This window comes from Dendrobates tinctorius, unplaced genomic scaffold, assembly GCF_039654945.1.
Source record: "Dendrobates tinctorius isolate UK_male_01 unplaced genomic scaffold, ASM3965494v1 ptg000203l, whole genome shotgun sequence".
Taxonomy (NCBI): domain Eukaryota; kingdom Metazoa; phylum Chordata; class Amphibia; order Anura; family Dendrobatidae; genus Dendrobates; species Dendrobates tinctorius.
In genome coordinates, this window is record NW_027361870.1 from 19,827,249 (window position 1) to 19,841,518 (window position 14,270).

Consider the following 14,270-nt stretch of genomic DNA (forward strand, 5'->3'; position numbering starts at 1 on the left):
AGATGTAGAACAAATAACTTTGCAACTGGGAAACAGTCAAACTCTTAAAGGGAATCTGTCAACAGGTCAAATCTAATTTAAGAGCTGCATCTTGTAGGTCCAGACACCGTAATCCCGAAGATGTGTAACTTACAGGACTGCTAAGTGAAGTTTTGATAAAATTACTGTTTTATCAGCAGATTATCATTAGAGGATTAGTAAACCTGCTGACATGTAGTCCTCCATGTTCATGAGTATGTATAACCCCGCCCCCACCACTGATTAGCAGCTTTCTGCGTACACTGTATATGGGCAGAAAACTACCAATCAGTGGTGGGGGTGAGGATACACAGGGCTCAGCATTCAGAGAGCTGCCAGATCTGCAGAAGATAGAACAGTGATTTAAACAAAATGACAGCAAGCATCCCAGTAAGTGATAAATCACTGTATTTAAGGTCTTTGCCCCCAAATCATGCTACATTCACATGGGATAGCAAAACCCTGGTGACAGATTCCATTCTGGTCAAGTGATATGGATAATAGCAGAGGACCCCTCTACTATCTCCCTAATAGAGAAAAATAAGGTCAAGATAATAGAATAAGCAGCTGTAGATGTATATTAGATGTGGTGTTCTCAGATATTGCATGTCTAGCTGATGTTCAGGAGCTTTTTTTCCATGTTAAAGAGAATCTGTCAGTAGGATTGTCCCTTCTAATCAGTCTACATGGGCATTGTGAGGGACGAAGTACAAGTCTCTCCCCTCCTGAAATGTGTCCCTACCCTTGCATCCCCCAAGGTCATAAAAAGCCGTGGAGTGTTTATCTTTATATAAAAAGCTAGAAACAAACACTTTGACGTTCTTGACACAATGGTGTGAAATGTTCCGCAGCAGCAGCCAGCTCTCTTTTGTCTGACTGAAACACATGGAAACCTCATGGTACAATATGTTACAGCAAGCTCTGAGCTATTGAATCTGGAAAATGACCTATAATAACAGAATGCAATATCTCTGAGACTAGCTGAGCATGTAATCCGAATCGACGTTCCTTTCCCCAAGAGCCCATATTATTTACCCACCGGTAGCACTCTGGATTATGAAGTTATAAAGCATAGCTAATAGGAATTACATACAGTAGGCATATTTGGTCTCTATGTGCAGATAAAATCCAGCAGAATCCAGTGGTGGTACAACCAACCCATTCAGAGCTTCGGGCGCAAAGTTATGGGCCAGCCAAGGTTCTGGACAGAAAATCTTATTCTCAGACATGGGAGGAGGGAGGCAGCCCAGCCCAGAGGAGGCAGCAGAGTGTTGGAGGGGACAGCCTAGGAGATAAGAGACAGCTGCTGATTTTGAGCTGTTTTCTAATGGTCAGAGGATACGCTAACTGACGCAGCCAGGAAAGCCTGTACCTAAGATTTGGACGTGTGATCCATCAGCGGCTCGCTGTGGTCATATGCTACACAACATGGTAATTACAACCTATCTATACCCTATCCTTGTACTACACTTGTGACCGTATACCTGTATATTGTTCTTGTAAATATACGGCATACCTGTATATTTCTAGTGCACCTTTTCGGTGATTAAATATAAAATTAATATTGGGCTCCTCTCGATTCACAAATCCCCACATCTGCACGCTCGGTTGGTCAATTGTACGCTACCCGGGTTGGTTTCTGATCCGATATAAGCCTGTTGTAGGGCGAGGCTTATGTCGAACGATTAACTGGTGGCAGAATTCCATATTGTTTTAGTGAGGAACTCTGGCAGTGATGGCCGGAAGGTGTATATATATATATAAATATATATATATATATCCACCATCGAAGAAAGAAACCTGTAGCACTCACCGATCCGGATAAAAAATCCACTTTTATTGGCAGTCCATATTAAAACTTCATGGCCGGGAGACTAGAGAATGGAGTGAGCAAACTCTGATGATGGCCGTTTCGCGCCTAATAGCTCTTGAACTGACCCGTTGAATATCACGTCTAAATCACTCACAGCATTCAGTCTCAGAATCACAGAGAAAGAAACTGCAGCTGCATCCCCTTCTTCCCTTTCTTCTATATAATTTATTACCAAAGGGGTTAGGCTGTTGGTTAACACTTAGTTACCATTGCTTTAATTTTCATTGCATAAATCAACAGCACACATTAAAAAATAAGCAGCTTTCTGCTTCTTTCTCCTCCTGGATTCTTTGTTCACTCTCAATTCATTGGTATAATCTGTAAAATCTGTATTCAGTGAAGTCAGATTATTTACATCACTGAGATAGATGACAGTTTGGTGCTTTTAAAATTCCATGGAGAGGGGATTCTACTGCAGTATCTTGGAATGGATGGTTGCAATTCTCTGCATAACGTTATGAGCACCAATTGTCATTTCCGATTCTTATTAATTGGAAGATCTGTCTCCATTGAATACAGATTTTACCAGTGAACTGAGAATTTTGTGACTGAATAATCAATCCTGGAGGAGAAAAAAATAAAATCTCTATAATAAGATATTTTATTACGTTTCTTATTTTCACACATACAATTGATTGATTTATGCAGAAAAAAAAAAGAAAAGCGATGGTTACTCTTTAACGAGAATTAATGAGGTATAAAATATTTCAAAGTATTTCAAAGTTTCAGACCATCCAGACGCATTAGTAATTCATACAAAAATATATACTAATCGTTACGCTTTAGAGTCCTCACTTACTTTTTAACAGGAATTTTCCCTTCTTGATTGACTTGAAGTTTCATCTTGGTGTATCTGAAAAAAAAATATAAAGAGGATATTTTTTATTATTTTTCCTTGATAAAAGTATCAAATGTATAAAATCCCAAATTTGGCACAGCATGCTTTCTTTCCCTTAGTATGTTGGATAGTGGATTAATTGGCAAAATGAAGACGTAATGAAAAGCAAAACATAGTAATCCTGTAAAATTGACCAACATCAGACTTCAATTGCAATGATTTTTATCAAGCATAAAACAAGTGTAAATGTCAAGCGTGGCCCACTTACAATTATATAAACCCATCCATATGTTGTTATTGCAGATTTTTCACACTGGATGGTTTCTGATCCACCTTTAGCAGCAGCTTCCTATAATTTTCACCTTTCACTTCACTGGTTAAGAATTTTAGCCCATTTTGCTTAAGTTCAGAAAATGGTAAATCTTTGTGCATGAACTACTCATATTCAATTGCTGCTCAAAAATTTCTAAATCCTGGCTATAACTAGGCCAATCCCGAACTTTTCGTCTCTTATTCTACCCATTTAGATATAGACTTTTGTGTGTTTGATCATTGTCTAGCTGCATAACCCCATTACACTTGAGCCTCAGCTTCACATCCTGGATTCGTATTCTGGTACATTGTAGAGATTAGAGTTTTGTAAGACATAAAACATTTTTTGGGAAGCTTGCCAAGTTTGCTTCACCCGTAAAGTTGATTATTCATTCTTACTTATAGGGAGTGAATGTATCCTCTGTTAATTTGTAAATATTGATCTCTACATCATGCTATGTACTGCTGTAATGATAGTCATTGATATAAATACTATGACCCCTGGATACAAATTTCGTAAGTACTATGGAGAGAGGTATGTAAAAAATTGAAAGTTTGTGGTCTGTATCTGCGCTGCAAGGTGATGAAGAAACATCACATACTGGGGATAATGTAAAAAAAAGTTTTTGTTTTCTTTTTTCTACGCGTTTCGAAGTGTAGCCCACTTCCTCAGGAAACAAAAACCATAACAAATTAAGAGAGGTAGCATAAACAAAGAGGTAACAAGTTATACCCAACCTGAAAGATAGGAGACTGGGAAAAAGCCCCAGGGAGCAGCACGAGACGTCATCGATGGTGCATAAAGAGACGTACTCAAGAATGGTCATATGGTCACATGTGAGGCAAAGATGACTTCCAAATTGATTATTGAATATGATGGCGGCAAGGTTGAACATTGATTCCAAAATATTATTGTTAAGAAAGAGTTGAGTACCCAGACCCAAATGTTAAAGGGTATGTATACTAATCCCATAATCTATTCTCAATCCGTATGTTTGCTTTCTCACTTCCTCCAGATGTGATCCGTCAAAAGGCAAAGAGAGTGAAGTGGCTGCTGATTGACCGCTGTGATCATCAAGTGAGCCCTGTGAGTGCTGACACCACTGGAATGGTTCGGACACTGGAGGTGAGTATAAATGTTATCTTACTGGGGGCAAAAATATGGCCTGAGAAGGGGTTGTCTGAGTAGTGGACAACCACGAATTGTTCTGTGCAAATTCTCTGGAACATTGTTTCCAGAGTTGAAATTGATACCTTTTGGAAGAGAGTGGCCTAAGAGAGCTGGTAAGCAGGTCTTTAGCTGTAGTTTATTTCCTTTGTATATGGAGTATTACGGATTCTATTGAACCTCTTTCTCTAATGCTCAGGCATGTAAGAAAGATCCAGCTCAGAATCAAGTATACAGCAACTTCACAGATGGCATGGTCCAGTCTGATGAGTATATCTTGTTTTGATCCAGCGCCTACCCTCTTCTCACGATCACTGCCTGGCTTCTCTGCTTCATGTCGATGACACATCCTACATCATCCACACAGTGTCCTCAATCGCGTTCCTGCACAGGCGCACTTCTCTCTGCCCTTCCGAAAGCAGAGCAAAGTACTGTAGTGTGCAGGTGTAAAGGGGGTGCTAGATGTGTCATGTGGTTTCCTCCTTGATTATGTATGTATATAATATGTGTTACTGTAATACTAAGGTAATGTCGGGGTTAGATGTAGGGATAGCATAGATATGTAGTTGGGACACTAGAGGGCACTGTAGGGTTAGAATGTAAGTTGTTAGCTATAGACAGAGGGAGATTAGATGCTAGATAGGATAGCAATAGTTAGCTAGTTTTAGCCAGAATAGAAAGAGTTAATTAGCTGTACCAATGGGATTGTTGGTGGGAAGAGTTACCCAGAGGAGACAGAATTGTTCTAGAAAGTTAGTCAGAGTGTGTGTGTGGAGCGAACAGAGCAGAACAACAGTACAGTGCAGACTGGAGTTACAGTTTGGAAGTGAGAGAGACAAGAGTCAGGACAGTGTGGTCTGAAGAAAGTTATTGGCTTCTGGGAACCACTCTCGGGGAGAGGTCAAGAAGAGGATCTCTGGTTAGCATCTGTAGGACACCGTCTGGAACGGTTAGGGACCTAAGGTACACTTGGAGACTGCAAGTGGGAGTCTGGTTCTTTACGAAGAATGGGAAATGTAAACGGAGAGCATCCAGTGACAGCTATCGGGAGGATTCTGAAGGCCTTGGGTTTGGAGAATGTTGTGCAGGACAAGAAGCGGCAGGGACAGACCAGGAATTGTGGAGAAGATGTTATGTTCATGTTTTGTGCAATGGATGGACTGTAACTATTCTAAAAGAACTTAACTCAAGTAAAGCTTTGCAGAAAATTAACAAGGACTCTGGTGGCATTTGTGTGTGCTTGCAAGGCAATGGAACACTGCTCTCTCAAGAAGCCCCGGCTCCTCAGGTGGGTGAATCAACGCACATACACAGCACATCACAGAAGGAACACTCTAACGTTGTAGTAGCGGAGTGCCCGGATGCAGAAGAGTTAAAGCCCCTCATCACAGATGGCACATGGGCCCCCGTTACACAGGCACCGACTTTACCTAAGGGCCATTGGCACTCTTTGGTCTTTACGCACTACAGTTCTTTGCTGTGCCTTCGGTAGAGCAAAGAAAAGTGCACCTGCACAGGAATGCAATAGGGGACACTGTGTTGAAGACATAGGACGCATCATCCACTTTTAAGCAGGGAAGAAGGACAGCGATTATAAGAAGAGAGGAGGAGCCAAATAAAGACCAGAGAAACCCATCGGACCAGACAGCACCATCTGTGATTATAATAAAAAGTCTTATTTTGTGCCTTGAAGAGGACACTGGTGACATACAGACAGCCTTTTAAAATGCTGTAAGGGACGGCATAAAGGCGGTGGCCATGCTTTAGATGGGTAAAATCTGGTGACTGGTTCCATTTAACCCCTTCATGAGATGCGCTGTACATGTACCGTGCATGTCATGTCTCTTCCTTTGATGTGGGCTCTGTCGGTGAGTCTACATCTTTCCCAGCACATGTCAGCTGTTTTGAACAGCTGACAAGTACCTCTAACAGTTGTGGATGGAATTGCGATTCACTCACGGCTGTTAACCCGTTAAATACCGCTGTCAATCTCTGACAGCAGCACTTAATGTGATCGCGCCGGAAGCATGTCCCTAATCCCGCTCACTGGCGACCCTGTCACATGATTGTGGGTCACCAATGGGCCGGCATGACAGCTAGAGGTCTCATCAGGTCTCTATGGCTGTCATGGCCAGATTGCTATTTAAAAAATAAAGAAATATAAAAGTTCAAACCACCCCCCTTTCGCCCCATTCAAAATAAAAATAATAAAATATATGTATATATATACACATATTTGGTATCACCGCATTCAGAAGCGCCTAATCTATCAAGCTATAAAAAGTAATCTGATCAGTAAACGGCGTGGCGAAAAAAAAGAAGTAAAAACGTCACAATTATGGTACTTTTTTGGTCGCCCTAACATTGCATTAAAATGCAATAATGGGAGATCAAAAGATCTAATCCATATCAAAATGCTATCATTAAAAATGTCAGCTTGGCACGCAAAAAATAAGCCCTCATCCAACCCGAGATCACAAAAAGTGGAGACGCTACGGGTCTCGGAAAATGACACCTTTTTTTTTAACAAACTGTGGAATTTTTTTTTCACCATTTAAATAAAAATCAATCTATACATATTTAGTATTTGCAAACTCCTAATGACCTGGAGAATCATAATGGCATAATGTCAGTTTGTAGCATTTGGTGAATATGGTAAAAAAAAAATCCAAAAACCAGTTGTGCAATTGCACTTTTTTTGCAATTTCACCGCACTTGGAATTTTTTTTTCCCATTTTCGAGTACACAATATGGTAAAACCAATAGTGACGTTCAAACGTACAACTCGTCCCACAAAAAACAAGCCCTCACATGGCCATATTGATGGAAAAATAAAAAAGTTATGGCACTGGAAAGAAGGGGAGCGAAAAACAAAGCCAAAAATAAAAAAAGGCTGCGTCATGCGTCATGAAGGGGTTAAAGCTTTTTGTTTTGTACCCAGAAGTGATGGGATGTCCATGAGAGTGCTCAATGAAAAATACTGTAAATCTTTCTTTTCAGCAAGTGCATCCTCTACACACTCCGCAGACAAGATATTTGGTTGTTAGGGGACAAGGGCGATATCACTTTCCACCGCTATCTAACACTGTCAAGTCATATATTTCACATACACAAATGTTTAGAGACACAGAAGATTGGTCCTTATATGTTTCTTCTCCAGAGTCCTCGCCTCTGACACTACACAAATTGGACATAATGACTTCCAGCGTACAAGGCAAGGGCTGTATACCCAGGAGTGCCCGGCTCAGGCAGATGACTGCGTATGTAATTACAGTAGGCATCTCCATTGTAGATTTCTCTCGTAATGGGACAGCCTCTCCATTCTTGTTTAACTTCCTCTTGATATATTGTTTGTGAGCTGAGAATCTCAATTTCCTTCTAAAGCATCTGTAAAAGTCTGAAGATCCTGGCATCAATTCAGCTTACACTGGCACTGAACTAATTCGGGATAATGCTCTATATAATACAAATATTTACACAAATTTGGGTAAAATATGGAAGATATAGTCAGGATAATCTAAATGTATGTAAATCAATAACAATAAATTCTTTAGTTACATTGATATTTTAGACCTTTCCACATCTATTATCCATTTCAGTTTATTTCTTTGCAGTGTGTTCATCAATAACTTGTCCATATCATATCCCACCTGAGCATCACATGCACTGTATGGGTTTTGGTCGAGAACCTCATCCCATTTGGAGTTCACTCATACTCTCCAGTGTCCGAGGATGACATCTCACTACACATTTGAAAATTCACCCCAAGAGCATCAAGGTTGGGCACAGATTTTTTCGGTGGAAAAAAATGGCTCACATTTAGAATTTTTGAGGATCTTTTAGGTTCTGTCATTTCCCTATATTTTCCAGTAAATATGAAATCTGCTTAAGAGGCCAAGACTGGAGTCTCCAAAGCCCAAGTTTGCATCTTGCATAACTGTTATGACACTGGCTCACAGTTCTCCATGATGTCATGGTATGCCGAGAATTAAGAAGAGCAGCATGAGACCTTCCTTACTCATCCACCCAACTTCATAGTTGACAATCTCCATATGGTACTTGGAATGAGATAAGTTTTCAGACATACACCAAACTACTGTAATATTCATCCATCAAATAGCCATATGGAAAAAGTAATTCATCACTCCAAAAACATGTTTCCACCATAGTTCAAAAATGGTGATATGGAAGTCTCAGAATCCTTTCCAATCTATACTCAAAGATTTTGACAAGCTCTTGTTCACATTTTATCTGGCTGTTGATCGGCTGAGGCATCCTTGTGATGCCCCCTGCCAGTTGTTGATTTCTGCAGACTAGCTGAGGTTCCAGTGGGGGGCGGCAGTACTAGTCTAGAAGATGTTATTTTTTGTCTCTCACTTCCTTGGAACAAATATACAGCTTTTTCTTTGTAGCTCATTTTTTCCTCTTTCTCAGACAAGAAAAATGATTGTCCGGTTAAGCTCAAATGTACTGTAAATTAGGCAAAAAAAAATGCTGTGCATTCGACATTACATTTGCAGAGATATCCATGACAAAATCTATATGCTTTGCATTTTTACAGTATGTAGGGCTCAACTTGTATATTACAAAGGGAGAAATCGACAATGTAAATCACCTGCAGAAATTGATATGTGGTGGTTTTAAAATCGGTGGAACAGGTCAATTTCTGCACAAATGTTTTTATGCAATGTGTGAATGGGATTTGTTCAAATCTCCTCTGCTTTGCTGATACTGAAACGTCAGGAGATCATTGCCGTGCACAAACAAGGAAAAGGATACATTAAGGTTACGGAGGTTTCTGTTTGAATTGTGGTATAGTAACCACTGTGTCCGCTAGAGGGCGCTGTGTGGATGTCCAAAGAGAAAGGATGAGTGGCAGAATCCTGAAGGATGGTTATGTATCTCAACGTGGGTGGCTTTGAGATGGAGACTTATGTATGCGTTTTGATCAGCAATGATATTGCTGAGGGGTTGTCTCAAGGTGTAAGGGAGAAGTCTCCAGGTAACTAGAGAGTTGGGGGGCCTGGTTAGCTACAAACCCACACAGGGGGTGTGTTTAAAGCACTGTTGTAAAGAGTGTGAAAATGCCTGAAGGACCTGTGATGAGGCCAGAGTCATGTGACCCAGTGGGCGTGGCCATGGACAATATAATGTAGCCAGGGTGAGTCACAAGGGGTGAATGCTGGGACCTGATTGGTCCAGTGTGGAAGGTCCTGCTGAGATTCAGCTTCCTGCCTGACAGCACGTGTGAAGTGGCTGTGAGGAATGGCGATGTGTGGCTGAGAGTTCCCTAGAGGGAATGAACGTGCGCGGGATGCTGAAGCCGCATGAGGAGCCCTGACATGGGTGACATAATTGTGAGGCTAAGAGAGCCTGAGTACTGGACATTGATAACCAGAGTGAGCACTATAATGGACGCTATGCAGATGTTATGAAGTTATTTTGCTTCTATGCATTTATGCTGCTAAATAAACCGCATTGACTGGTTTGGTTTATGGAAAACCCAGTGCCGGATGTGTTTTGTTCACTGCCTAGCGAGTGATCCCCTACTTAGATGACAGCGCTACCTCACATTTGGTGGAGAAAGCTATGGGCATTGTTGTAGCCTTGTTGCTGGGAGCAACGGAAGAGGACTGCAAAGTCGGTTGCTAAGGGCAACGGTTTCCAAAAAAGCGTATGTTGGGCGGCCTAGTGAGTCAGGCACTGTCCGGATCGATGAGCCCAGTGCGGCCGTTTCCCCAGAAGAAAGAGACTTATAGGATACCTCTGCGGTAGAGGGGTCCGAGAACCTGCGCGGCCAGCAGGTGATGGCCGTGAAAGCCGTGCTGTATTGACCGGGGTCAGTGAGAAAGACTGGTGATTGCTATAGGGTGCCTCTGTGGAGAAGAGGTATCCGAGGACCAGTGGGGCTGACACAGGTAACAGACATGTGTTCGTGTTGTACTGACCTGGGTCAGTGGGAAAGACTGTGTTCCTGGAGGGTTCAGTGAGCAAGGTCCTGGAGGGTCAGTGTTGGGAGGATCCCTGGAGCACGTGGTATGACCTTGGACCTGGTGAGGTGTGAGTGTTGGGCAGTCTCAGGTGGAGACGGATGTCCTGAATAGCACCCGCTGAGCCCTGGACCTGGTGAGGCCGGTGTGTTGGGAAACCCTGGGAGGAGGGTCTTCCTTGAATAGCACCCGGTGCGCCCTGTGTGTTGGACGGTCTCAGGCGGAGATGGTACGTCCTGAATAGCACACAGACAGAACACGTGAGGTTTTTTTTCTCAACTCAGCCTGCGGTGGCCCAGTGGGGGTTACGAAGGTGACAAGCGGCTTCCAGTGGATCGGTGGGTCCATGAAGACGGTGCAGCAGGTGCTGCAGGGACACCAGCCACTGTGTGTGTGGACAGCAGCCAGTGGTGTCGGTGATCGGCGACAGCAGGAGCTGTGGTGGTGCCAACAAGGACTTGTGTGGTAACGCTAAGACATAAACTGTGTTGTGTGAACTGTGGTCTAAGAAGACCGGTATAACGGACATGGGGAGTTCCCGAAAAGGGGTGGAGTCCCAGAAAGGGGCGGTGACCCAAATCGGGGTGGTAATCCAAAAAGGGGTGGAGTCCAGGGAGGGGGCGGCAACCCAAAGTGGGGGTGGTGGTCTAGAAAGGGGCCGAGTTTGAAGAAATGACAGCACTGGGTGACTCAGTGGGCATGTCTGGAGTACTGCAGTGTGTGTATATGTCTTGGTCAGAATGTGGGATATCCTTTCCGGATAGTAACGATGGGCCGCAGGTGTGTACCGTGATGCTGTACCAGGAAGGAGTCCCTGGTAAGCTGAACTCAAAGAGTCAGGTGACTCTGACAGGAACTCCGCTCGTTTTATCTCTGACCGAGAAAAACGTCAGAGTTCGCTGCGTCCACGGGGTCATTGTGAATTATAAGGTGGACAGAGTCCTGATTGAGATGACAAAGGGGGAGTGCCAAGGTGGTAGTATGCCACCAAACTTAGTGCATACCTTTGAGAGGCGCCGGGACTTTGTCATATTTGATGATGTGGGGCAGGAGGATAGACGTTTCTACTGTGGGGCTAGCAGACACTGAGATGCTGACGCCCCCTAACGTGGACAGGCCAGATGTAGGGACGACCAGAGAAAGAATGGCGTTGGACGAATTTACTGACCTGACGTCACCTGAAGGGTACCCCAGTGTGAATGAGAAGAGTGTGGTAAACAAAAAGAGCGGAGCTGACACACGGATAGAGAGTGCCTTGGGAGTTCACCATACGGTGTGGTGTGACTGTGAGGTGTTGTTGCCAGTAGCCACCACTAGGACAAAATCTAGTGCTGTGCTGACTGAAACTAGTGACAGGACTGGTGGTAACCTGATCGAGAAGGTAACGGAAGTAGAAACACGGTCAGAGGGTAACGTGGGCTCGACTGACGGGACTAACCCAGGGGTACCCTTTGACGATATAATTAAAGAAATAGTGGTGCAACACATGCTGGCCAAAAGAGAACAAGAGCAGGAAATACAGTTAATAAAAGAAGCAGTGAAGGAACATCTCGAACGAGAAAGAGTGATGAGACAAACAGCCAAGCACAGAGTGGAGGAGCTCGAGAAAGAAGTCCTGAAGCTCAGAGGTCACCTGTCAACGTGGCACAGCGTGAACAACACCTTAAGAGAGGATATGGAAGGGCTTGAGAAAGAAGTCTTGAAGCTCAGAAGTCACCTGTCAATGTGGCAAAATGTGAACAAGACCCTTAGGGAAGAGATGGAAGAACTCAGAGGAGTAGTAAAAGGTCTTCTGCTGGAAAAGAGCTTGGACGGAGATGTAGAGCGGCCGGGTCCGAGTGACAACAAGATGGAACTGCCAGTACCCATCTTGGCAGAGGGTAGTGAAGAGATGAGATTTCCTGAAGTTGGTGAACAAACAACTGAAGAAGACAGTCACCCGGTCGGATCAACTGTAGGGAAGGAAGTGTCCGTGGTGAAGCCAGAGCCTCCTGGCCAGGAAGAGAGCAAGGCCATGACCTTCAAGTTGGTGATTGATGTACCAGAAGACATGCAAGAAGCCTGTGCTGAGGAAGGTGTGCATGAGGTTTTCAAAGAGGTCGTCAAAGCGTGTAAGGTGCACTGGGCACCTGAGACTCGGCAGTTGGTGATAGTATCAGTCAGAGAAGATACTTCAAACCGAGTAGCTGTCTTGAAAGAGATGCATTTGCAGTGTCTCCACGCCAAACAGTTGGTCAGGCAGAGTAATGTGAAAGCTGCTCGATGCCTAGAGTTAGCAAGGGAGGCTATGGATCGGCGGGGTTTGCAGAAAGAGGTGGTTCCAGTACCCAAAGCTCTGATTGGGAGAATCATTGGAAGATCCGGGAAAGTAATGCAGGACCTTGCAAATATCTCCGGTGTGGTGAGGGTGAGGATCCCTCCTGTTGATAATGAAGACCTGGGATCCAGTGAGGTGGGTAGGATACCCATCATGGTAGTTGGCTCTGTAGAAAGCCTGAGAGACTTTCGAATGCTCGTAGAGTATCGAGTGGGGTACCTGCAAGAAATTTAGCAGTTGAGGCTGGACCGCCGGTGAATTAATAAAGAAGTACGGAATACCAGGTGGCGGCCACCTCCAAACCAAGATGTAAGGACCCGAAGGATTCCACCAAGAAGTGACAGGGCAGATGGCCGAAGAATGTCAGCAAGTGGTAGTTCGACTGGTAGGATGACGTTGAGAGACATTAGTTCCTGTGAGATGCTGAATGGGTCAGACTCAGGCCAGACAGTAGGTGCAACTAAGACTGATGACTGCACCAACCGGGAGAGCCGGTCAGTGGGAGAAGGGTCAGGTGACAATGCGCACTGTAAGAGGGTGGTGACTAGACAGTGTCTGATGATGCAGACTGTAACTGGAGGACCAAAGATCAGGGCCGGTATTCTGACCGCTGGGGGCGGGGGAGGCCTAACGTAGAGATGAGGCCGTATGACAGATGTAGATGGTTCTCTCGACCTGTGGGGCAAGGTGTAATGAGTGCCCGGTCTTGAGAGCCTGATGAAATGTTGTGTGTTCAACCCCACAAGTTTGAACAGAGGGGGGAGGTATGTGGTGTAGTAACCACTGTGTCCGCTAGGGGGCGCTGTGTGGATGTCCCAAGAGAAAGGATGAGTAGCAGAATCCTGAAGGATGGTTATGTATCTCAAGGTGGGGCCTTGAGATGGAGACTTATGTATGCGTTTTGATCAGCAATGATATTGCTGAGGGGTCGTCTCAAGGTGTAATGGAGAAGTCTCCAGGTAACTAGAGAGTTGGGGGGCCTGGTTACCTACAAACCCACCCAGGGGGTGTGTTAAAAGCACTGTTGTAAAGAGTGTGAAAATGCCTGAAGGACCTGTGATGAGGTCAGAGTCATGTGACCCAGTGGGCATGGCTATGAACTATATAATGTAGCCAGGGTGAGTCACAAGGGGTGACTGCTGGGACCTGATTGGTCCAGTGTGGAAGGTCCCGCTGAGATGGAGCTTCCTGCCTGACAGCACATGTGAAGTGGCTGTGAGGAATGGCAATGTGCGGCTGAGAGTTCCCTGGAGGGAATGAACGTGTGTGGGATGCTGAAGCCGCATGAGGAGCCCTGACGTGGGTGAGATAATTGTGAGGCTAAGAGAGCCTGTGTACTGGACATTGATAACCAGAGTGAACACTATAATGGACGCTATGCAGATGATATGAAGTTATGTTGCTTCTATGCATTTATGCTGCTAAATAAACCGCATGGACTGGTTTGGTTTATGGAAAACCCAGTGCCGGATGTGTTTTGTTCACTGCCTAGCGAGTGATCCCCTACTTAGATGACAGCGCTACCTCACAGAATGCTAAGGCTCTCATTAAAAGATGAAGACCCTCATGCCCAAGCTCCAAGAGGTACACCTCTACTGACTCAAAAGTCATCACTAGAGTTGAGCGATACCGTCCGATACTTCAAAGTATCGTATCGGATGGTATCGGCCGATCTTTAAAAAAAGTATCGGTGTCGCCGATTCCGATACCGGAAGTCCCATTCAAGTCTATGGGACTTCCGGTATCGGAATAAG

At 44.3% G+C, this 14,270-nt stretch overlaps 1 protein-coding gene across 1 annotated transcript in view; it reads right to left on the reverse strand.

Moving 5' to 3' along the window:
• PLCB1 (phospholipase C beta 1) overlaps positions 1–14,270 on the reverse strand; it is a 1,254,316-nt gene that overhangs the window by 658,552 nt on the left and 581,494 nt on the right. Inside the window, exon 6 of the mRNA XM_073553862.1 lies at positions 2,691–2,744. Within this exon, the coding sequence (XP_073409963.1) occupies positions 2,691–2,744 (54 nt within the window). The remainder of the gene's footprint in view (positions 1–2,690; positions 2,745–14,270) is intronic.